General features: G+C 47.7%; 11 protein-coding genes across 11 annotated transcripts; 7 read left to right on the top strand and 4 right to left on the bottom strand.

Moving 5' to 3' along the window:
* Positions 1-419: 419 nt before the first annotated feature.
* On the top strand, positions 420-1,433 carry N7489_010007 (uncharacterized protein; the record flags this gene model as incomplete). The annotated part of the gene is made up of 1 exon (XM_056715756.1): positions 420-1,433. One exon carries the CDS (start codon positions 420-422, stop codon positions 1,431-1,433), a length of 1,014 nt encoding a protein of 337 aa, XP_056563378.1.
* A 205-nt stretch (positions 1,434-1,638) lies between these two features.
* N7489_010008 (uncharacterized protein) lies at positions 1,639-2,081 on the bottom strand (the record flags this gene model as incomplete). Its single annotated transcript, XM_056715757.1, has 2 exons — positions 1,639-1,731; positions 1,782-2,081. 2 exons carry the CDS (start codon positions 2,079-2,081, stop codon positions 1,639-1,641), a joined length of 393 nt encoding a protein of 130 aa, XP_056563379.1.
* Positions 2,082-2,093: 12 nt separating this feature from the next.
* Positions 2,094-2,536, bottom strand: N7489_010009 (uncharacterized protein; the record flags this gene model as incomplete). Its single annotated transcript, XM_056715758.1, has 2 exons — positions 2,094-2,201; positions 2,261-2,536. Coding segments are annotated over 2 exons (384 nt in total), but the record flags the coding sequence as incomplete, so codon positions are not given.
* Positions 2,537-6,167: 3,631 nt separating this feature from the next.
* N7489_010010 (NAD-dependent epimerase/dehydratase family protein) lies at positions 6,168-7,175 on the bottom strand (the record flags this gene model as incomplete). Its single annotated transcript, XM_056715759.1, has 1 exon — positions 6,168-7,175. One exon carries the CDS (start codon positions 7,173-7,175, stop codon positions 6,168-6,170), a length of 1,008 nt encoding a protein of 335 aa, XP_056563381.1.
* Positions 7,176-9,245: 2,070 nt separating this feature from the next.
* N7489_010011 (uncharacterized protein) lies at positions 9,246-10,068 on the top strand (the record flags this gene model as incomplete). Its single annotated transcript, XM_056715760.1, has 2 exons — positions 9,246-9,513; positions 9,572-10,068. 2 exons carry the CDS (start codon positions 9,246-9,248, stop codon positions 10,066-10,068), a joined length of 765 nt encoding a protein of 254 aa, XP_056563382.1.
* Positions 10,069-10,877: 809 nt separating this feature from the next.
* Positions 10,878-12,414, top strand: N7489_010012 (MIP/aquaporin family protein; the record flags this gene model as incomplete). The annotated part of the gene is made up of 4 exons (XM_056715761.1): positions 10,878-10,920; positions 10,977-11,428; positions 11,494-12,035; positions 12,102-12,414. 4 exons carry the CDS (start codon positions 10,878-10,880, stop codon positions 12,412-12,414), a joined length of 1,350 nt encoding a protein of 449 aa, XP_056563383.1.
* Positions 12,415-12,729: 315 nt separating this feature from the next.
* N7489_010013 (uncharacterized protein) lies at positions 12,730-14,315 on the top strand (the record flags this gene model as incomplete). Its single annotated transcript, XM_056715762.1, has 3 exons — positions 12,730-12,923; positions 12,976-13,757; positions 13,816-14,315. 3 exons carry the CDS (start codon positions 12,730-12,732, stop codon positions 14,313-14,315), a joined length of 1,476 nt encoding a protein of 491 aa, XP_056563384.1.
* A 219-nt stretch (positions 14,316-14,534) lies between these two features.
* N7489_010014 (glycosyltransferase family 8 protein) lies at positions 14,535-15,601 on the bottom strand (the record flags this gene model as incomplete). Its single annotated transcript, XM_056715763.1, has 3 exons — positions 14,535-14,988; positions 15,071-15,506; positions 15,565-15,601. The coding sequence occupies 3 exons, from the start codon at positions 15,599-15,601 to the stop codon at positions 14,535-14,537; spliced, it is 927 nt and encodes a 308-aa protein (XP_056563385.1).
* A 2,103-nt stretch (positions 15,602-17,704) lies between these two features.
* On the top strand, positions 17,705-19,207 carry N7489_010015 (uncharacterized protein; the record flags this gene model as incomplete). Its single annotated transcript, XM_056715764.1, has 1 exon — positions 17,705-19,207. One exon carries the CDS (start codon positions 17,705-17,707, stop codon positions 19,205-19,207), a length of 1,503 nt encoding a protein of 500 aa, XP_056563386.1.
* A 958-nt stretch (positions 19,208-20,165) lies between these two features.
* On the top strand, positions 20,166-21,113 carry N7489_010016 (glycosyltransferase family 32 protein; the record flags this gene model as incomplete). Its single annotated transcript, XM_056715765.1, has 1 exon — positions 20,166-21,113. The coding sequence occupies one exon, from the start codon at positions 20,166-20,168 to the stop codon at positions 21,111-21,113; it is 948 nt and encodes a 315-aa protein (XP_056563387.1).
* Positions 21,114-21,582: 469 nt separating this feature from the next.
* N7489_010017 (uncharacterized protein) lies at positions 21,583-21,944 on the top strand (the record flags this gene model as incomplete). The annotated part of the gene is made up of 2 exons (XM_056715766.1): positions 21,583-21,646; positions 21,676-21,944. 2 exons carry the CDS (start codon positions 21,583-21,585, stop codon positions 21,942-21,944), a joined length of 333 nt encoding a protein of 110 aa, XP_056563388.1.
* Between the last annotated feature and the right edge of the window lie 13 nt (positions 21,945-21,957).

Below are 21,957 nucleotides of genomic sequence, written 5' to 3' on the forward strand. Positions count from 1 at the left end.
TTAGACTTGAATGTATGTTGAATAGAGTGGAATTGAAAGAATCTAGTGAAATCAAAATAAATATGGAATGTAAACCTCTGCCCAGGTGTAAGACCTTGGAAGTATCAAGATGTAGGAGGTGTGATGACATCATCCGCAACCAAGAAACCCTGATTTTCTTGGTATGGAGCCCTGGAGAGAACTTGAACCCATTGCTTCGGTGATCACGTACTTTATTTTCATTACTCCGATTTGTCTCTCTTGTCTCTCGTTTCTTATTCCCCTTCCTCTGACCATATTCTTCGTACTTCCCTCAATCTCAAATATTTCATCTGGTCTTGCGGTTTTACCCCCGTCCTATCACCGTCGCCTTCCGGGTCCATCCGAAGCACATGTCTGGCCAGTAGGAACGTTACTTCACACCGCAGCAACGCAGCAACATGGCCTCGTCTCGTTGGTGGCTCTATGTGCAGGCCATCTTTTGGCGGTTCCTGATGCGCATCGGCATGTTCATACATGAGATCGGCCCTCCCCGTCCACCCCGACCGTTATTCACCCGTACCGTCACTTCCGACGACCATTGCCATCCCGTCGTACTCCACTTTTACTGTCCGCCAAATTATCACGAACAACGAAGGCTAGGCCATCGCTTCCCCGTCGCCGTCAACTTCCACGGAGGCGGTTTCACACTTGGCGCCGCTACGGATGATTCTCGCTGGGCGAAAACAGTGCTGGACACTGTCGGGGCTGTAATGGTGAGCGTCGCGTACCGACGAGCCCCCGAACACCCCTTCCCCGCGGCAGTAGACGACGGAGTCGAGGCACTACTATACCTGGCAAGACATGCTGGCGAACTGGGGTTAGATGTGAGCCGCGTGGCGCTGAGCGGGTTCTCGGCAGGCGGCAACCTGGCTGTCACGGTGCCCTTGCGACTGCGTGGTAGAGTATCCACGGAAGTGAAGGAACACCTGGGTCGGGCCGAATCTACACAAAATCTCCTCAACCAGGTCAGCGATCTCAACATTGTTGCCCTCTTCGCTTGGTACCCGATTCTGGACTTCGAAGAATCTCGCGACCACCGTCGTGCTATGAGTCTGATGCCGGACAAGACCCTCCCTGCATTTTTCACTACCCTCTTTGATGAGGCCTATCTTCCTAATTTGGAAGATCGTGTCTCCCCCTACGCCTCTCCCATCCACGCATCTGACCGTGTCCTGGCTGAAGCTCTTCCCCGCGACGTGTTTTTATTTATCTGCGAGTGGGATATGTTGATGAAGGAAGGCCAATCCTTCGTTCGCCGCTTAGAAAACCTCGGTAAACGCCCGCGTGCCATGCTAATCGAGAAAGCCCGACATGCGTGGGATAAGTCGCCCAATCCGTGGCGGGACCAAAACAGCGTGGACATCTTATACCGCGATGCCTGTGCTGATATGAAGGCTATCTTCGACCGGTGATTGGTTTTCTTGACTTTCCATGTATTATTCTTAGCTTCTCAGCACTAGGGGACTTGACTTTGGCGTTTGAACCACTGGCATTCATAGCGTTGCTTTTGTATGATGATTTCACCGTCATTTTATCAGCCTGATCATATTGTATACATATAGCGTAGATGTAGCCGTCTTTCCAGTAGTAGAAATATCGAATTGACTCATATTTGCGCTAGCAAAGCTGCACACCGCTGAGCGGAGTTCCTCGTGTCCACGAAAGACACGCTGGGATGATTATCCAGACCGATTTCAACAAGGGTCGAAGCTGGAAGAATGTTAACACAAATCATCTCCATCAGACCCGTGCGAAATCACCTTCAGGATTATAAATTGGCCACCCAAGGGCTTCCAATCCGCGTTGGGGATCAGCAATGAATGACCCCCAAGCCGAACGCATCTGATCCTGCAGCTGCGCTGGGCATCAGACTCCGCAATCCCAGTAGTATCAGCAGATGCTCCAAAAATCATATTAAACTTGACCCCATGGTATGCTCCACTAGTGGGGTAAAGACGGGTATTCTCCCAGTCTGCGTTGTATTGAAATCGCCAAACTGGTGTATGTCGGCGACTCCGGTGTGCTGCTTCGAGATTGGATGGACAGAAGAACGTTTGCATATTGAAGTCATCCTACTGCTTAGCTGTCAATGTCGATTCCTGGGCGTAGGTCGCGATCTTGTAGAATCCCGCTTCATTGGCGTTGTGTCTGACCAAATAGGGCTGTTTTTGGGCAAGGTGCTAGTTAGCAGCTACATAGACCCATCGAGTATGTTCGAGATCTAGGAGAGTCCACTCACAATGCGGGCGAATTTCCCCTGCTGCGAAAGAAGAGTGTGATTCTCAAACACAGTCACGTCGTCCACAGTTGGCTGGAAAGCCGGTGCCTTCCTCGCAGGGTTTGAAGTCGGAACCTTCAATGCACTAGCAGCGGCGAGAACGGCACTCGCATTCTGCTTTCTCATGCATGGCAGGACATCCCCTGAAGGGCCAAGTGGGGCTCGCATACTCTGTAGCCTGTAGAACCCAGCCATATTCGTTCTGCTGTGATTCAATTTAGGAATACCCTGTTCTCGCCTAGTAAACCAACAAGCTATTGGCCATCCGGGTCTTAGATTACTTGGCAAGGACCGGCTACTGTCTCAAGTTGATAACAAATCGTCTCATCCCTCTTGCCTTCCCATTGACCAACGGTCTAATGTGTGATAATCATGAATACATGCAGTGTCTGTGTCACTAGTATAATCCGTACAGTTGCAGTATCTCAAATGTCGACTGGCTTAGACCAGAGCTGTGAGTATCTTGAAAGTCTCTAAAAAAGAGAGGAATCAGAGAACAACTGCTAACAAGGTTTTCGATGTGGGGGATTTCATTCCCCTCACTTAATCTGGACTCTCGTTGAGTGCAATACGGGGATAATTTGTGCATGCCTCCCTATTATGCGCCGGCCGCTAAGTTCTGTGTTTCCATCGCTTTTCAGAGGCTCTTCTCAGAATGAACCAGAAAACCTTCGCTATGTCCCCATTGAACTAAGGTTTACGAAGCACCAACGGCCTGCGCGAGGGAGTCAAAGCCAAGAAAACATTCTACAATTGGATGTGCGAGGCGGAGTGACTTCGGTCGAGGAGCAATATAATCACATCTGCGTTACGACAGAGATCCAGCAAAACGTCGCAAACGGGAATAGGAACTTGAAGGGACACCATTTGTCATAAATATATTTTAGCTTTCATCCAAGAAGTGTAGGGTTACTATGGCATGCTAAAAGCTGGTATGTCCATATAAGCTGATATAGGCTTTCCAAGGACCGGGCCGTATTATTATGTCGATCACCTGGGCATAAACCATACATTATTAGTAAGCTCTAGGGTTAAATAGACGGTCAGGGTCACGAGCAGAATATAGAGGAATTGAGGAATTGAGAATATTTCCAAGGTTCAACCTACAGTAGTTTTCGAAATCAGCTATACCACCGTACTCTTACTACTTGATTGCCGGAAGACAACTCCGCAGGATGCTAGCCACTCTTGGTCACCGCCTGATAATCCCGGCAGTACAGTCTTCGTAATATCTATATTGTCATCAATGAGTCATCGTTATAGTAGGTACAGTAATATTACATGGAACCGTCCAGAATTGCTTTTGTAGATCTGGCGATCTGGCAAGATCGCCTGCTAAGCTTCCGTCAGCCACGTTTTGCCTCTTCCTCTCATTCTTCCCGCATGCAGCGGAACCGTCGTCTTCGCTCACCAGTCATAGGTCAGACGGGTGCTTATATTGTAGAAAGCTAAACCTGGTAGGGAAAGATGCTTTGTTTATCTTCATGGATTCTGCCTTCTACTACGCTTCTCATTCGTTACCAGCCCCAAACCTAACCTAGTTCACCTAGCTAATGTGGGCTTTACAAGGATTGTGATTATTGTGAGAGATGAGCCAATATCGTCTCGATGATGCATCTTAGTCTAATAGGCACGAACCATAGGAACACAACTCGAATTACGCCCTAACACCTGGCTATTGTGGCAGCCCCTACGCAGCGATATCGACCCGGAGCCCTTCCCTATCGAGCGTAGTTGAGAATAGTATCGAACCTACGATTAATTGCTCTCCACACGCTCTCAAATTTCTCCGACTATATGACTGGGAAGACGGGAAAGCCTACGACGAGGACCCACTAATATGCATCCACTAGTTACCGTATAGAGTGGCGAGTGATAGTCAATAATAGGGAGGTGTTAAAGAACACGGAGGAAGATGTCGTTTTAGCACCTAGCGCCTTCTGGTAGCTATCCTTAGAGAAAAAGTTAGAGAAGGCTTTACGACGTAAGACTACTCGCTATCGCTAAGTGAGACTAGATGATACCGTTATCGTTGTATTAACAACTGATCGTACTAAGCGAAATCTGACTAAACGATTTGACGATACCGATATATCCTAGAAACCTATCGAAAAGCAGCTTCTGATATAGTCAGATCTTTTACTCCGTGGAAAAGAACTTACGCTGAAAATTAATTTTAACTACGTAGACGATCGTCGTTCTTCTCTATCTACTAGCCGGAAAGGGGAGAAAAGAGGGAAGTCATCTATCACGCAAAAAATGCTCGGCGAGCGGGACGCACAGCTCGACGCAGAGGGAAGTACTTCTGGCGGGAGGCCAATTTAGCGCAGCGTCTATAGTCTAATGCGATGCGACTCGTCGACATGTTAGCATGGCCCCTATTGCTGGGTGGATCTAATGGGGAAAAAACACTACCCACTTAAATCTTATTATATTAAACGCCTAATAACCTACGTTGAGAGGGGCGGTGTTCTAGAAGGTCACAAGGATGTGCTAGAAGCGGTTCGTGACGAATTATATAGGGAAGAGTAAGATAGACTAGGCAGAGACAAGTATAAGGGAAGTCATATCACTAGGGCTAGATCAGCATATCCACCTATCAACATCAATGTTTCGTCCTCGTAGTCTGCGCCCTATAGGCTTGATGTCTCGGCTCCGAAGGTAGTAGACAATTCGTAGACTCTAAGCCCACTCGAGATTCCGGGTCTTAGAGATATAGCTGTTAAGGAATACGGTGAGTGGTAGGTCTCGAATGTTGAGAACGACTCCCTTAAATCTGCATTTCGAGAAGTGTGCGATGTGATACTCGAAAACGGTCTTAATCTTGACTAGGTGTATAGAGATCAAGATCCTCATTTCTTTATTGAGAAAGGGATTAAGATAGGCATCGCTCGGCGGTTCGTAGAAGATATTGGGAAGTGGGTTGAAAGTGTTAAGAAAGTCTTACCTATCCTTAAGAATTAATAGTCTAAACAATTTGACATCGGGCGTCAAAGCGTTAATGATATCTGGCCTCGTTTTTTATTGTTCATTTAACACTAAGCTTCTGTAATTCTTCTTACGAAGAAATCTTATTGAATTATCTCTCACTAAGTATTTGATTTAGTAAGAATGCTAAATGATAGTGGACATTTAGGTAGCTATTTATAGCTCTTTGAAGAATGCATTCCGGACGCCGTTAAGAGAATGGGCTTTATAAGGTCAGCTACTGATGGGTGTAGTGGAAAATTGAGCTGGGCAATCGAAGCTTCCCCATCTAATAAGTTGACCTCTCCGGGATTTTCTGACTATGATTTATCACCACCCTGCCAACCCTCACTTAGATGATTTATAGAGACCTATATCTATGTCCAGCCAATCACTGTGCGGTATAATGGTACGCTTATCTCGCTACTTTTCTGAGGCTAACACATTTCCCCCACCATCACTTTCCCATGCATTTTGGTGCCTTTGGTGTCCGCTAACCGCGCACAAGTCACCCGTATAACCCTTCAACGACGTTGACCAGATGCTTTCTCTTAGGGAGGGACTGTCCAGCCTTGGCATTTGCCAATCCTCGAATGAGACATCCTGCACTTCAAAACCCGCCCCGCTGTCTTCACTGTGGCCGCCGCACGAAAAGAAATCTTTGTTCGCCTTTTTCGCCTTTCAATAAGAACGGCAACTGCGGTTGTCCGTATTATGCTTGTACTCAATAAATATCTTAGGATCAGATACATTTGTCCAAATCTGGATGACAGGATCAAATCACAGAGGCCAGATCTTAAATTCAATTCGATCAAACCCTTTAAGCTTGTTCACAGTGCATGCACTCTCTATCTCACGAACACAGCACCCTTCTGGTAGTCTCCCTAGGTGCTGTATAGGCTCATCTCTTTGTATATACCCCGGTGCTCACGGCATGATAACCTTTCATACCTACCGTCGCTGTCAAATCACTCTTCCATTGCTCGCCACGCACCAATCTCTGCACTGTCTTTTCAAACGTGTACTTTGGATTCCATCCCAGGTCCTTCACTGCCCGGCTTGAATCATATACTCTGTCGATTCTCGCGAGATGCTTCCACCCCTTCTCCTCGAAAACGATATCCAACTCGGGAAATTCCTTCCTAAGCACCTCTGCGGGGTTCCGATTCAAAGCATTGAGTGTTTGTATGTCGTTGTTGAAAGGTGGCGGGGCGCTTATAATGTATTTTCCCCATAGAATATCCTTGGCTCTTCCCATTGCGCAGACTGATGCGCTAACAATATCATGAAGGTCGCATCTGCGGTAGGCTAGCTCTAGAACTTTGAGGTTCTCATCGACCATGGCCGCGCGACGGTCTTCATCGTCGTCTTCCTCGGGGAAGAAGCGACTAGTGCGGAGAACCAAAACGGGCATTCCGCTTTGCTTCTGCATCAGTGCGCACATATCCTCGGCCGCAACCTTCGTCACACCATATATATTTTTTGGGACGGGCACAACAGATTCATCGATCCAAGCAGCGGGCTGTCCTGGCTTGGGACTGAGTGCCATACCAAAGGTACTGGTTGTACTGAAGAAGAGAAAGCTCTCTATTTGCGCCCTAAATCTGGAAGACTCTTCTAGGAGAATCAAAGTGCCGACAATGTTGGTTGAGATGAACTGCTCCTTGCTGTGACTGCAGACATGCGGTTTATGCAGTGTTGCGGCATGGAGAACGTGTCTTATGGGGTAAGAGTCGAAGAGGGAGGCAATGAAGACTCGGTCGCTAACAGATCCCACAAGTGTCGTAGTTGGGGAGGATAAGATATCGATACCCAGTGGTTTGAAGCCCAGAGAAGGCAGGCTAAGCATCAAAGCGGTACCAAGATGACCAGCCGAGCCAGTGACAAGAACATCATACGATGGAGACATTTCGAAATGGAGGCTACTCATGAGAGTTGCCTATTGCGGGCTTTTCTGTTTCATAGGAGCAACCTCGTGTGAGTCACCCAGGACATCGATAATTATTATAATATGTCACGTGCAGATCTTGAAGACTCATAGTTAGTATGGGAATTTTACGTAATGCAATCATGTGAATTATCGCAAATTGGTCGTTCTGGAATTAAAATATATGCCTATTCTCAAGGAATGATTATTTACGTCATTTATTATCGGGGTAAACTATGTTCGAATTTTGCTGTACCGCCTGTCGGGACTCAAAGACTCAACCACCTAACACTTCTATTTTCAATCCCGCATGGCGAAAATGGCCTTTGGCATTCTCTTCTTTTGCACCCACCACATTGATACACCACTCGAGGAATGTATCAAAGCCTTGGCCGGGGTCTCTCTCATAACGACTCCAGTTACGCTTGATATAACTTTTAAGCTCAGAGAAAAACTCTTTAATTAGGTTAAGGTCAGGCGAATAGGGCGGCAGATAAACCAATTTCACCCCAGCATCCGCGCACATTTGTGCGAGACGCTCTGAGTGATGAAATGATACGTTGTCCATCAGAAGAACTGATTTGGGTTCTGGCCATCTTCCGCAATGCTACAGTAGCTGAGCTATGAAGTCCTCAAAGACGATAGCATCCGTAGAGCCGCGGAACACTCGCGAGAGGACGATCCTATCTTGAGAATACGCGGGTAGTATCTGATATCGCTAGTCGCGATGGAACTGAGTAACTTACAGAGGAGCTCTACCAAGAGGTGCCCAACCGGTTCGCCTAAATCCGACTCGCTTATCGCAACCAGATTCATCAACATATATTAGGTGATACGACTAAAACTCCGACAGGTTATATAGGTAGTAGTCTCTCAAATCCGCGTTCTGCTCTTTAGCGCGCTACCGCGCTGCCTTTTTCGACCAACCTATTACTATAAGGGCTCTTCTAATGCTGGAGGTTGTAATTATGGTTCGAAACTCATCCTATAGGAAGACAGCCATCTCATCGAGATAGAGACCTGGCTTTTCAGAAAGGTGTTCGTAGAGAGTTTTTATCATTAGCGGCGTCACGGTTCGTTTTCGGCCAGTTCGAGTTTGGGGAGCATAGATAGTTCTAAAGTGGCGTAGGTTTCTGCGAATATTGATAACCGTAAGCTTGGTACATTCAGCTTCGTCGGCCATCTAAGACGTGGTAAAAGACTGGCTCTCTATCATATCACGGATTAGATGAAGCTTCCAAGTAGAAAGCTTAGGAGCTATGTCGCTTAGAGGGATCTCGGATACTGAGATTTCGAAGACAGACGGGTGGTGGATAGGGAGGGAATATGGCTCGCGCCATGGAATGGGGAGGGCGCACTAGGTAGCGTGCGTATAGCACTTTCGTGTAAAATACATCTTCTGTTGTCGAATCATGGTATTATGAAAAATACCTACTAATTTAGAAAGCGGTCTGAAAAGCTGAGCCTCCAGGCTCTATCCTATCAGGACTCACGGCCGCCGGGTTTATTTTCCGGGAGCCAAGTCGCAAGAGTGAGGTGGTATAACTGATTTCGAATATTACTGTACCTAGGTATGTAGAGAATTGGCGTGATATGTTGTATAGAGAGCTCAGTCTGCACACAGAGACAAACGCATACCCTGCATGCATTGCATGTATGCATGTATGCCAACAATCTGCCCTCTTCTCCTTTTTTTTCTTTCGTCGGCGCATTGGCCTCGCAGACAGACTCATTCCCGTCCCCCACTTGCTTCCCCCACACTGTCCCAAAGATGTACTCCATATAAACATGGTTATCTCTCCTTTTTAGGCCTTTTTAGTTATAGAAATAAGATAGACTGTAGACACCCTATTTTATGCTGTTCGGACTTATAGTATCCTAGTTTTCGCAGTCCAAAATCTTCCTATTGCGAGCATATTAAGTCCCGGCCTAAGTACGTAACTAGCGCCAGGATCTTCGAAGTGAAGGATTTGTTTCTGCAGCTCTATTGATTTTTCTTCCTCCTTTTCCTTTTCAATGGGATTGAAAGGATTCCTTGCCCCTTATCTCGCCATGGTGCCCCGTACACTTCTCCACCTCTTAATATTTGTCTACCTAGTCGTAGCGGACAAGACCTGCTACTTCCCTAGCGGAGATGTTGCGATCGACGACGTCCCCTGTTTCTCGGGTGATGCAGACTCACCATGTTGCTCCAAAAACTCGCTTTGCCTCACCAATGGGTTTTGCTATGGACTCTCACAACCATATACGCTGAGTCGAGGTAGCTGCACCAACAAAAACTGGCCAGCAAATGGCGCATGCGACGATAAGTGCTCTGGTGGTAAGCAGATCTCATAAATTCAAATTCCCAAAGCTAACAGCCATTTTCCTGACTGCAGCTACCGAGAGGCGCAACTCAGGGTGCGCGCTGCCACTTTATCGTTATATCGACAAAGAACCTTACTATTGCGCCGACTCGGTCACAGTCAATTCAACGGGCGACACCGCTTGTCTCGCGGGTTCTCCCTTTGCGCTCGGTAACGCAGAGTTGATTACGGACAAGGCCGCGCTCGCCAATTACACTTTCAGTGATACTGGCTCGAACTCCACATCAAATTCAAACACAACGTTAAGCAGCGATGCGAAGAAGGACAATGATGTTGCGATCGGAGCTGGGGTAGGAGTCCCCCTAGGAGTGCTGCTTCTGACTGCGCTGATCTGGGCGCTATTCGAACGGAGAAAACGTCTCTCTGTTCAGGCTATGGTGGAGGGACTCCAATCCCAGGTTGCGGAAACGGCGGCATACCGAAATATGCAGGGGCAGACACCGCTTTATAGCCCTCCCAGTGAACTCTCGGCCTATAAACCGCCCCAGGAGCTGGAGACTACCCATTGACGGACTACCCATTGACGGCGGTGCGTGGCCATCATCATAGTCTTTTCGGCCTGACACAGAAGGACGGGTGGACGGTTGAAAGGGAGCGGGAGCTCGGGGATTCATATGACCATGTTAAGTTGGCTTTCAGCGGGTGCAACCAAGTTTCCCAGCGGGTCAGGGACAGAAGCAAAAGGGCTGGATGTTCTAGACATTGAGCTTACTATTACTCTATATTTATATGCAACTAGTAAGCTGCTAGTTATGGTTAAATATAAAGTTATAGTATCGAAACGTAGAATAGAGAGAATTGAAGTATAGGGAATGGCATATAAGAAGGTTTAGACATTCCAAGGTTGGGAACTCAAATATTTGTAAGAATCAAATTTGTGATCCATGGATGTTGATGTATTCGAAGTATAGAATACTCATTTATAAACTACAGGGCTAAATCTGCGGTGACGCAGTGGTTAGAGACTGGTCGTAGAGCCTGGATTGGCATTCAGGATATCGCAGAAACAACAATTCTTAAGCATGCCGACTTCTTGATATGCGGCATGACACCCGCCAAACGTTGTCTACATAAAAGACCATTTCTTTCGGAATCGAATGCATTTCCCTGGTAAATGTCATGTTAAGTGAGGATGAACGGTGACGAAATAGTGGAGCTGGTATCTTTTCCGGGCTGGAATCAAGCTTTTGGCGAGGATCGTTTACATAAAAAGCGATCATGACATTCCACACTGATTATTCTAACTTTCCCTAGTTTTATTTGCTGAATTCGTCCTACGTGATTTTACTCGTGGTTATTTTTTGGCATTGTTGTTGCGATGGCATCCTTAAGGGAACCTGGCCGGGATGCTGGAGTGAAAGGTATGATAAAGGCTCGAAGAAATCGCTAAAAGTTAATAAGGCTAATATAGCAATAGATACCGTGGAAACACCCGAACGCGAACAACCAGGAGGCACCGAAGAAAAAGGAAGCAAGAATGATGGCATGGGCAACATCCCCTCATATAGTTTGGCGGGCTCCGGCGCCCAGAATCCAAACAACAACCGAGGATACGCAGATGAAGAGTACAAGCAGTACAATCCCCAGTATGGAAAAGGCGACGATGAACCGACCTGGAGTTTGGCTCAGCCATTCCCTCATATTGTCCGACCTGGCATGCGTCATGGCGCCTTGCCAGAGGATCGAAGGGAAGATGAAGGCGATATGAAAGAGAGCGACCAGGATCTAGCGCAGGCGGATGAGGTTCGGAAACTGCAGTCGGTGGAAAGGCGAATGAAGAGGGTCAACGATCCCAAAGAAGACGGCTTTTTCAATACTTGGTCGAAAATTCGTCACTATCTTCGTGAGCCGCTGGCCGAATGGCTCGGGGTGAGTTCTCGATGTGGCCGGAAAAAGAATCTGACAATGGATTTGCTAATGATTATCTTTCGCAGACAACTATGGCAATGACAATTGGTCTTTGCGCCACCTTATCGAACTTCACGTCCTCTAGCCAAGCCGGGTCATACCCTGCTCAAAGTGTCGCCTGGGGCTTTGGATTCATGGCCGCCATCTACACTACTGGTGGTATGTCTGGTGGACATTTAAACCCAGCCATCACAATCTCGCTGTCAGTATTTCGTGGATTCCCCGCGCGTCGATGTGTAATCTACATCGCTGCGCAACTTCTCGGTGCTATCACCGCAGGAGGTATATCATACGCGCTCTACCATGACGCCATTGTTGAAGTCGCGAACTTGGCCAAAGTACCTCAGAATGCAAGCGTCGCCGCTCAGGCTCTCCTCACTTTGCCTAAACCATTCGTCCGCCCTGCGACTGCGTTCTTCACTGAGTTTGTGGGCAGTGCAATCCTAGTTGGTTCTATTCTCGCTCTGGGAGATGACACAAACGCGCCTCCAGGGGCGGGAATGCAGGCATTCATTATTGGGATTATCATTTCGATTGTGATCCTTGCGCTTGGGTATAATACTGGAGGGTATGTGTCCGATTGGTACTTCCCAAATCCAAGCGCGTTTGAAACTAACTGTTGGTCTCTTTATAGTTGTTTCAACTGCGCAAGAGACTTCGGACCGCGACTTGTTGCCCTCATGGCTGGATGGGGTGGGCAGGTCTTCCGAGAATACCATGCATGGTGGATTTGGGGTCCATGGGTTGCAGACATCACCGGTGCATTGTTTGGTGCCTTGCTCTATGACATGGCTATCTTTACTGGCGGCGAGAGCCCAGTCAACTATCCCCCACGGAGGCGAAAGCGGGCATACCGTGTGAGAGCTTTGAATCTTCGGAAGAAACTTCGTATCGGGAAAAGAAAGGTCCCCGATCTTGAGCATTCAGTTGCGGAGACCGAGCGCTGAGCTGTATATTTTGAATAGATGGATAACTATCACTTCGTATAGTTACTAGTGTATATTTTGTAAGCTAAGCTTTTGTGCTCTCACTACATCTAAATACTAATCGAACAAAATATATATGATCTACGCCGATATAAGCACTGTTGCAGATCACATATCCCTTGCATACATACCTGAAGGCTCTCAGCCCGCCACAACGGGAGTATAAATCTCAGACGATCATTCTTCAGATGACGCGAATAATTAGGGACCCCCTCGGCGCCATTTCCCTTCGTCATACCGCAAGCGTATTTCCATCCCATAGAAACCACCGACGAAATGCCCGACTCTCCCGACATAGAAGAGGCCAATCCTTTATTGCTCGAATCAGAAGATGAATATCGCAGTAGTCTCGAGTACTCACGAGACACGGTGGACTTCGACCGAAAGGGGGACCCAGAAAATCCACTCGAGTGGCCTGGCTCCTACAAATGGGGTGTCGTGGCCTTGCTATCCTTCATGGGCTTCACAGTGTACGTATCGAAAGCCAGGCAGAAATACCTACTTGAAGCTAATTATACCCAGCACATTCACATGCATCTCGTTAGCCCCTATAGCAGGCCATGTCGTTGATGATCTCAACGGTAGTAAAGGGGCTAAATCTGCCACCGTTATGCTCGTCACAATATGGGAGCTAGGCGAGGCAGTAGGTCCCCTTTTCATCGCACCGCTATCTGAGATATTTGGACGCTATCGCCTCTACCTGACTATGAACACGATGTTTATTGTGGCTATCCTGTTCGCCGCTTTATCGCCCAGTACAGAACTGCTTATCGTCTCACGCGCTCTAACGGGGATCTCGGTAGCGTCTAACGTGCTGAGCCCTGCCATTATTGGCGACATGTTCGTTCCTGAGCAAAGGGGCACTGCGCTTACTCTGATAATGTTCACACCCCTCATTGGCGGTACCCTGGGTCCAATTATTAGCGGTGCTGTCTTGCAGACTCTAGGATGGCGCGCTATCATTTGGATTAGTGTTGTGATGGCCAGCATTTGCCAGATCTTGTTCTTAACCTCCTTCCAAGAAACATATAAGGTCCAGATCCTGCGCCGGAGGGCGGCTCGGCTGACTCTTGAAATCGGATCCGAGAAGAGCATGCGCCCTGGAGTGGACTTGGCCAGTTTGGGACACTCGATCATGCGTCCAGCGGTAGTTTTACTCAACTCGAGTGTTCTGGTGGCTCTCTTATTGTTTGGGTCTTACATGTTCTCACATTTCTACATTGTATCCACAACACTTCCGGAGATCTTGGAAAACATTTATGGATTGTCGCCGACTGAAACAGGTCTTGTTTTCATTGCAAATGGTGAGTTTGCTGCAGTTGCCCCTGTTGATGTCTTGGATGGACTAACGAGATATTTTAGCCGTTGGCACCATCATCAGTTTTATAATATCAAAAGTCTTATTGGATAAAATATACGTAAAACTCCGCGCGCAAAATAACGGAGATGGTCTGCCCGAATACCGCCTACCGCTCAGTATCATTGGAGCCTTTACTCTTCCCCCTGCGGTGATTCTGTATGGATGGTGCGCTGAATACAGGCTGCCCTTATGTGTGCTCGTCTTCTCAATGGTATGGCTTCGTGCTTCTGTGATGCTGGCCTCCTCCCCTTTGACGGCGTACATTGTGGATGCATGTGGGATTTATTCGGCATCTGCGATGGCTGGTCTCATATCAATGAGATGCTTAGCTGGGGCGTTCTTGCCGCTTTCAGTATCGCATCTGACTGAGAGGCTTGGGTACCGGGGAGGCTTTTCTATGCTTGGAGGTCTCGGCCTGGTCCTTGCTCTCATTCCTACATTGGTTTTCCACTATGGTGCACAGTGGCGACAGCGTTCTCAATATACAGCAAGTAATTCGTGATTCTTTCCACCGCTACGCTATGACAAAGGCGCAGCAGAATGTGAGGACGCCGCTTTTTGGCAACAGCGTCTTGGTATTGAAAATACCTTGGTCGACTCAGAATGCAATAATAATATATGTCCCAGGAAGTACCCACCGAATGAGGTATTTGGTGCATATCCATGGACGAATATCGAATGCAACAAATCGAGGATAGTGTGAGATTCTTAAACAGACAGGTCAGAATTGGTCCCTTACGCCTGTCTCTTGCTCCTCGCTCAACCTTTTCTCATTCAAGCTTGTCCACCATGCATGCGATGGGTCTTTGCTCGGTCCAGATTCATCCCATGGTTTCGGGCTCAGGATGTAATGTACATTCTTAGCATTCTCATCGCGCCATATGGCGTCATGGACACCTTCCCACCGTAGGGTTTTGAGTGCGTTGTAAATATACGGGAGTGCAACCCAGCGACCATAAAATAGATCACCGAGAAGGGACTGATCAGCAAAATCATAACTGGATGTTGTAGATGTGGCAAGCTGTCCAAGAATTTTGTCGTAGATTGCTTGAGCTGGGCTCACCACCTGTAGGCCCCCATTGGGTATCCCCAGTCCTGCAATGGGTGAAGCACCGGTTGCTTGCGCAACGTCAGGATTATCGTGCTGCATACTATAGGCACAATTGGCGGGAACCCTTTCAGGATTCTCAGATTAGCTATGCTGTCATTCGCACTTGAACGATTCCCAAGATCTGTTGGGGGAGAGGTTGGTCTTACCAGTCTGTTGGATAGTGAGGTTTATGAAGCGGATTGCAGGTACAGGCATGGCTAGCGGCAAAGACTCGATTTCCGTTCCCAGCCATTTCCGGCGGATCCAAGTCGATATCCATTAATTCATCCATATTTTGGAGGACCAGCATGTCACTATCGAGTTGTACAACACGGTCATATTCAACGAGTGAGAACGGTGTGAGTTTGCTCCAACAGTCGTAAAATCGTACATCGTTGGTGTAGTCCTTCGGAACTGACGGAAGAAGATACGGTACATGCCGCTTCAAGATATTTCGGGAATCAAGTGCTTTGTGACCCTCGGCGGGGAACGAGTCCGTGTAGAGAACGACAAGCGGATACTTTGACCCCACCCTCCTGAGAGAGTACTCAAGAGTCAAAAGACCAGAGAGGTACGCAGTATTTGTTATGAGCGTGGTCCAAACTGAGAATTGTTATCAGGCTGAAGACATTGAGTTTCAGATTGCCCTGTCGATCCGTACCTTTGGAGGCATGCGGTTTGGGGTTATTCTCGCCCATGATTTTGATGGTCGCGCTAGTACTGCTAAGACTGCGTTCTTTTTTTTTTTTAGCTTGACTGTGATTGATGCGCGTGAGAAGTCGAAACTCACATCTGGCAATTGAAATTAGCTGTTGCACTTGGGTAGAAGAGGAAGGAGATTTGCAATGCACTGAGACCTCGGGAGTGACACGAAGCGCGTAAGCGCGTTGTGGGGTAGGTGACAGGCCTCCGGTATCGGTTGCCCAATGAGGGGCTTAGTTTTTGGTGCACCTCCACAATTAGCCCTGGAGCCCTGGAGGTCTTGCTGCATTTATAATCAGAGGGCTTTCTCTCCATGACTACCTAAGTAGGTACCTAGGTAGTATCCTGTGTGAGTCACATCCTCATGTAGTGAGGCTAGACCCAGAATGGCATAATCTCGCTCCTCACAAGCTCGCCAGAGATTGAACCGCCATATTACGTTTCAGCTCTTATGATGGGCAAGGGAAACCTAATATAAGTGTGTTCGTCGTCTAGCTTGGGGAAATGGCAGGATCAACGCTTAGTTTCGATACGCCCGAGGCGCTCGGCCCTTTCCTATGCCGAACAGATAGTAATGACTTCAATGTTGTGGAATGGCCGGTAAGTGAAGCAAAAATCTAGGGGCAAGCTTTTAGTGAATAGCTAATGTGGGATTTATTACTACTTTTTGTGACGAATGAGATCTTTGAGAGTTCCATTGCTGGCTTTGAGAGACCGATCGGGGATGGGAGAAGTTGTTTTACGTCTCCGTAATGAGTTCAATACAGGCACCGATCTATAAATTTCGGCGCCTAAGTGAGATACCTTGATCTATCACGTTCGTCAAGGCTGGCTGAAAGATGCAAGCTTAGTATTGTTTAGGGGCTTTGGGAATTAAAGAGAGTAAAAGTAAATCTGATTTCCAATATCACTGTAACCTAGCTGCCATTTCCTCTAACAGATCAATGATATCATCGCTTCTATCAACATCTGCACGATGCGCGCAATGCAGCCAATCGCAAAGCCAAGCAGAAAGAGGAACACCGTAATACCAAGCACCAACCATGGCACTGAGCAAGGCAGCTTATCAACCACCATATTTTGAAGGTTATAGGTCGAGCGTATGTTGACAGAAGGTAACGAAGTGTAGAAGGCCACTTAGGCAGTGGCAGCAACCCTGGAAGGAAGTTGTGTTATAATGATAAGAAGGAGAATAGATTAAATAAGGGAAGGAGCACCCACTTGTGTTCTCAAAATCTTCTAGATCAGTGTAAAAGTGTTCTTTCCTTGTTATCGAGCTTTCTGAATATAGTTCTCGGGGTCAGTTCCTGTTGGTCAGGCGACTTGAATTACAGTAAAGGGAAGAGCGAATATTATCCCTCCAGACTAGTTCTTGCCAAAATCAAGCCTCGCCATGTGCTTTCCTATTTTATCTGTGCAACTACCTACCTAGGTATGTAATGGTGATGATTAACTACGTGTCTCCGAGTCCCTTTTGGTAAATACAGTACTCAGGATGATCGCACGTTTACCCTGGGAAGAATCTAACCTTATGTCCATGAGGGCCCACGGCATCTATCCATGGGTGGGTTGGTTCCCCGGTACCTAGTGTATTGTTTATTTTATACTTCTTGGCAGAACACCTTCACCCTCAAGGTGAATTTCTGATGTAGCCAATAAGTGAAAATAATGGCGGCTACCTGCCCCTGCGAGCCCGTCCGTAATTCCACTGAGTTAGTAAGTGTGCATCGAGCGAGCTGAAACACAGAGATTCCAGGGTTTAGTTGTTTAACCGCCGCTAGGCTTAATGTAGTTACATTGATGTGGAAGGGGAAGAAGTGACTGGATATCTCTGGGCGCACTTGCATTAGATTAGCGCCTCGTTTAGTGATCAAATACATAGCCGGTCTACATTTCGGTCCCCTGCTTTACTTATTGCAATATAATAATAGAACTGCCGGTAGAGAGCTGAGTACGGCATTATATTATTCATACCAGCCCAAACAGCAACAATCTGATAGCGTCCTATTTACCTCTTCCCTTTGTTCCAGAAAGCGGATTGGCGTCAAATTGTATTCCATTCATCCCTGCGGATTTCAAGTCGATCAGCCAACAACGCAATGGACGTTTCATCTTCGATCGCTACTTGGCTTTCTTTAGCTGTAACATTCGTCGGTCTTGGATCTATCACTACTCGGTTCGGCGCCATTGCCGATCGGACAGACGAATTCCGTGATGTGCGGGGCATGCGGCATCTAGGCAGCTGGTGGCACCGACAACCCCATATACCATGGTATCATATTGTCAAGCCACCCCCTATTGGGCCTGTTATCAGCGCAAACCTCTTGCACGGGCTCTGTGGTAACAATCTGGTATATGTCAGTCGCTTGCCATTATCAGCACACCCAGTAGGCCAGGCAGCATGGTCGGTGCTACTTGCAGTGATTCACCCCGGTTCCCAAACCAACAAGCTCTCCACCCATGGTACTGTGGTGCTTGACCACATAGTCACTATTACGAACGAGCCTTTCCGGGCCCCTCCAAGTGAAAGCTGGGCTGACATGCCTCTTCGTCCTCTTACGAGGCACAAGTTGACCACTTGCACTGTGATTTCGCGTGCAACCCTTATAACACTATTCTGCATAACGAATGCGCGACCGGTATTCTGGTACAGCAGCGCTTCTGGCCATCGAGCTGCCTATGCATCCTACTGCGGACAATGGCGAGTGGAATGGCCCATTGGAGACCTTGCGTGTGTGTACTTTTGTGCGCATGATTCTCACACATTATTGAAGGACCCGTACCCGGCAAAGTTTCAGCAGAGAGTCGATAAGTGTTTACAGATGCTGGCTGGGGTGGTTGAGTCACACTCGTCAAATACATTCAAGTGTGCTTTTCCGGGACGCAAATCATCCGGGAAATGGATTCTTGAATATGCGCCCAAAGGGTTTGGCGGCGCACACGGCGGAAGACATCTTTACAACATGCTCGGCGGCAAAGTGAGCGAGGTGGACTTTTTGGCCATGAAAGCGACCAATGCAGAAATAGAATCGTCAGAAGACATGGTAGCTCTTAACTTACCCAACAAAGACTCTGATATGCGCGACGTGACTCTGTACGTCCCCAAGCAAGAAGCGGCCGTTCTCAATGAAGCCTTGGATAAACTTCCTTGGACATTCCTGTCATGGTCGATTCATCGAGGGCTACGTGATATCCTCGTTGCTTTTGCAAGGGAAAGGATGTACCGCTACCGAAACCGGTTGGCAGAGACACTCCGTCTTGCGGTAGCAAAATGGCCGGAAATATTGGAAGCCAGGGGATGGGACCCGCGTTTTGTGAGGGAAGATATGGCAGCTATGGCAGCAAGTGCTGTTATGGCGGGCCAGGGGAATTCAGGAGATGTTGTCAGAATTGTGACTGAGATAGCAGCGGTTCTATCGGGTGGTCCAGTCTCAGCTCTTGATGAGACGAGGTTTTGGAGGGATACAGCTCCTATATCTGATTCTCCAATCCTTGACCCGATGACTGTCATCGCTCTTGTCAAGTGCTTCGTCTTGGAGTGGAGTAATGACTTGAACTACCAGATGTACCACGATTTCCCTGTAGAGATGTACCTAGGATGAGCAGGTACAACTCTTCGAAATCTCAACATTCTGTCCCTACTTACGTGTACTGCCCATGAATTATGAATAGCGAATTTTCTTCGGCCTTTTAGCTAGACAGTTTCTAATTGGTTACTTCTTGTTTCGTCTCCCCCATCACTCGCTCTACTCTATATACTTCCTGTCTCATTCCACTCCTGTAAAGCTCTGTCCACTCTACTATCTATAGTTATGTATAGACCTCTGTTGAAACAGAGTATCTGCCTGATACACCAACATCACAATCCGAGATGTGTCCCGCGTTTCCGTGAAACGAAATGATGGGCACTTGACCTGAACAATTACATACATACCCTTAGTATATATTAGAGCTGAACATATACCTTTGAAATGCCCTGGGGAATGATCTTGGCATCTCGGGAGCCGATGGATGCCCAGACCACGATCCATGGAACGGAGTCTTAACCTACTTTGGTATGTTTTTATCGAGATATAGTGTCTATATATCATGGCAGATGAGTATCGACTGGCCACGTCCATAGGCGTATGGAATAGAAAAGAACATAACAGACAGTTTGAAGCAAATTCCGAGAATAGAAAAGAAATCCGATCAGAAGTCAGACATTCCAGACCCTCCTCAAAACAGCCTCAAAACACTAGTGCAAATAAAGAGAATGAATCCAACTCCAGGGCTATAGGTGGAGATTAATCTGCCAAGCTTATCCAGCCAATCGAAGCGACCACTTTCAATTTCCCAAGCGATCTAGTGGGTGGACTGGGACTTTTGAGGGTCCTTCTAAAATGAGGTCTCACTTAAAATAGTGCTTTTGTATTTTTATTGTTAAAAAAAAAAGTCAGGGGAAAGCAATATCGCGATGAAAGTCTCAGTCTCTCAGCCTTAACCCACCAAGCCCACGGCGCTTGATAGCGTTGTGTATTATTCCTCTTATATCCTTTCTTCTTCGTATACACCGTCGCGATGCTCGCTCAGGGGCCGACATCCACCAGATTCCCAACGGCAAGCATATTCATCCTACTATGTCTCTTCTTCATCCTCTATTACCACCCCACGAGACAAGTGACACCAGAAGGCCCCTCCACATATAATCCATCCAGAGAAGGGTTCCAACCGGCATCACCGCGGATCCCAGAGAAGATCTGGTACAAAGTTGGCCCGAAAGGCTTAAGCGACCAGTCACACGCATTGCTGCACGATTGTCTCCACAAAAACCCAGCCCATCGCGCGCAGATCATGACCGACGACACGGGCGATCAATACGTGCAACAGAACTACGGCCATCGTCCCGATATCGTCGACGCCTACCTTTCTCTACCGGTGCCGATCCTGAAAGCAGATTTCCTGCGCTACCTGCTTCTTTTCGCGGAAGGCGGTATCTGGGCCGACCTTGATGTCTCGTGTGGTGATGTACCCATTAGAGAATGGATCCCTGAGACGCTGCGCGCTAAGGCTGGTCTTGTTGTTGGGTGGGAGTTTGATGTTGGCTGGGGAGAGAATTTTATTCGGCAGTTTGAGAGTTGGACGATCATGGCGGCGCCCGGTTCGCCGCATCTGTTGATGGTTATAGATGATATTATGGATGGGATTCGTCAGAAGACGGAGGAGTATCGGGTTCCGGTTTCTGAGTTGACTTTGGATATGACGGGTGATGTGATTGACTTTACGGGGCCGAGGCGGTTGACTCGTGGGGTTTTGAAGAGCTTGGAATTGGCTCGCAATGAGACGATCGATATGGCGAGTATCTCGAACCTTTTAGAGCCCGTTATGGTCGAGGATGTTTTGATCTTGCCGGGGTATTCGTTCGCTGCGTCGGCGAATCATTACGGCAATGAGAATGTGACTGGTCCTTCATTGGTCCAACATCATTATGCCGGCAGCTGGAAGAATCATAATGGTGCTGAGGCGTGACTTAATGCTGCTTATTGTTTTATGGATTCTTCCTTTGCACTCCCTAGATGTCGCCCTTAGCGCTTTCCTCTATCACATGTAGCTCGAAATATAGAGAGCCCGTAGAAAAGCTTGACGTTCCAACGACAGCTACCCTTTGCGGTGGCGTCTAGGTAGCTTGCAAGCACGTTTGGTCGTCGGGGACACGTGGATCGAAAATGGGCTCCTCAGCAATAAACATTTCCGTGGAACAGAAACTCGCCATGAAATCCAGAGACGTGATGCTCAGTGAGAATGACAGCCATGAAACCCACGAGAATGATTTCCACCTTGGTAAACCAGTAGCATCTACCGCTGCCGCTAGCAGACTAGTGCCCAGGAAGTCGATGCGTTTGAATATAAAAGTTCGGAGGCGATCTAGAGTTGTAGTAGGTAACAGATACAGCACCTTGGTTTTGAAAATAACCGGATAGCCTTCGTATACTCCAGAATGACAGGAAATCCCTATAGCTCGATGGGCGACCTAAGCAGGCAGGAGGCCCAGGAGATGCAACGTGTGTTCCAAAATATTTCGAGAAACTAGAGCATGATTCGAACGCCGCTATTGAACAGGGCAAGTATGACTTCGTCAGGGAACACGCCCTCTTGCTCTTCAATCCAACGAATATCAGTGTCAGGCTCAGCGAACAGAATGCCCACTCAGAACTGGGATTCGGAGTTCAGAACTCATCATCCATCTCGACTTGGTCTGAAGAATCAATATGTCCTACCCGACGAGGCTCTGCAAAAGTGGTGCATAGTCTTTCTGACACACTCGCCCAGACCGTAGAACTGCCTATTCAGGAAATGTGAATAGCTTCAGTTT

The sequence above is a fragment of the Penicillium chrysogenum genome (genome assembly GCF_028827035.1).
Source record: "Penicillium chrysogenum strain IBT 35668 chromosome Unknown utg000005l_segment0_segment0, whole genome shotgun sequence".
NCBI classification, from domain to species: Eukaryota; Fungi; Ascomycota; class Eurotiomycetes; order Eurotiales; family Aspergillaceae; genus Penicillium; species Penicillium chrysogenum.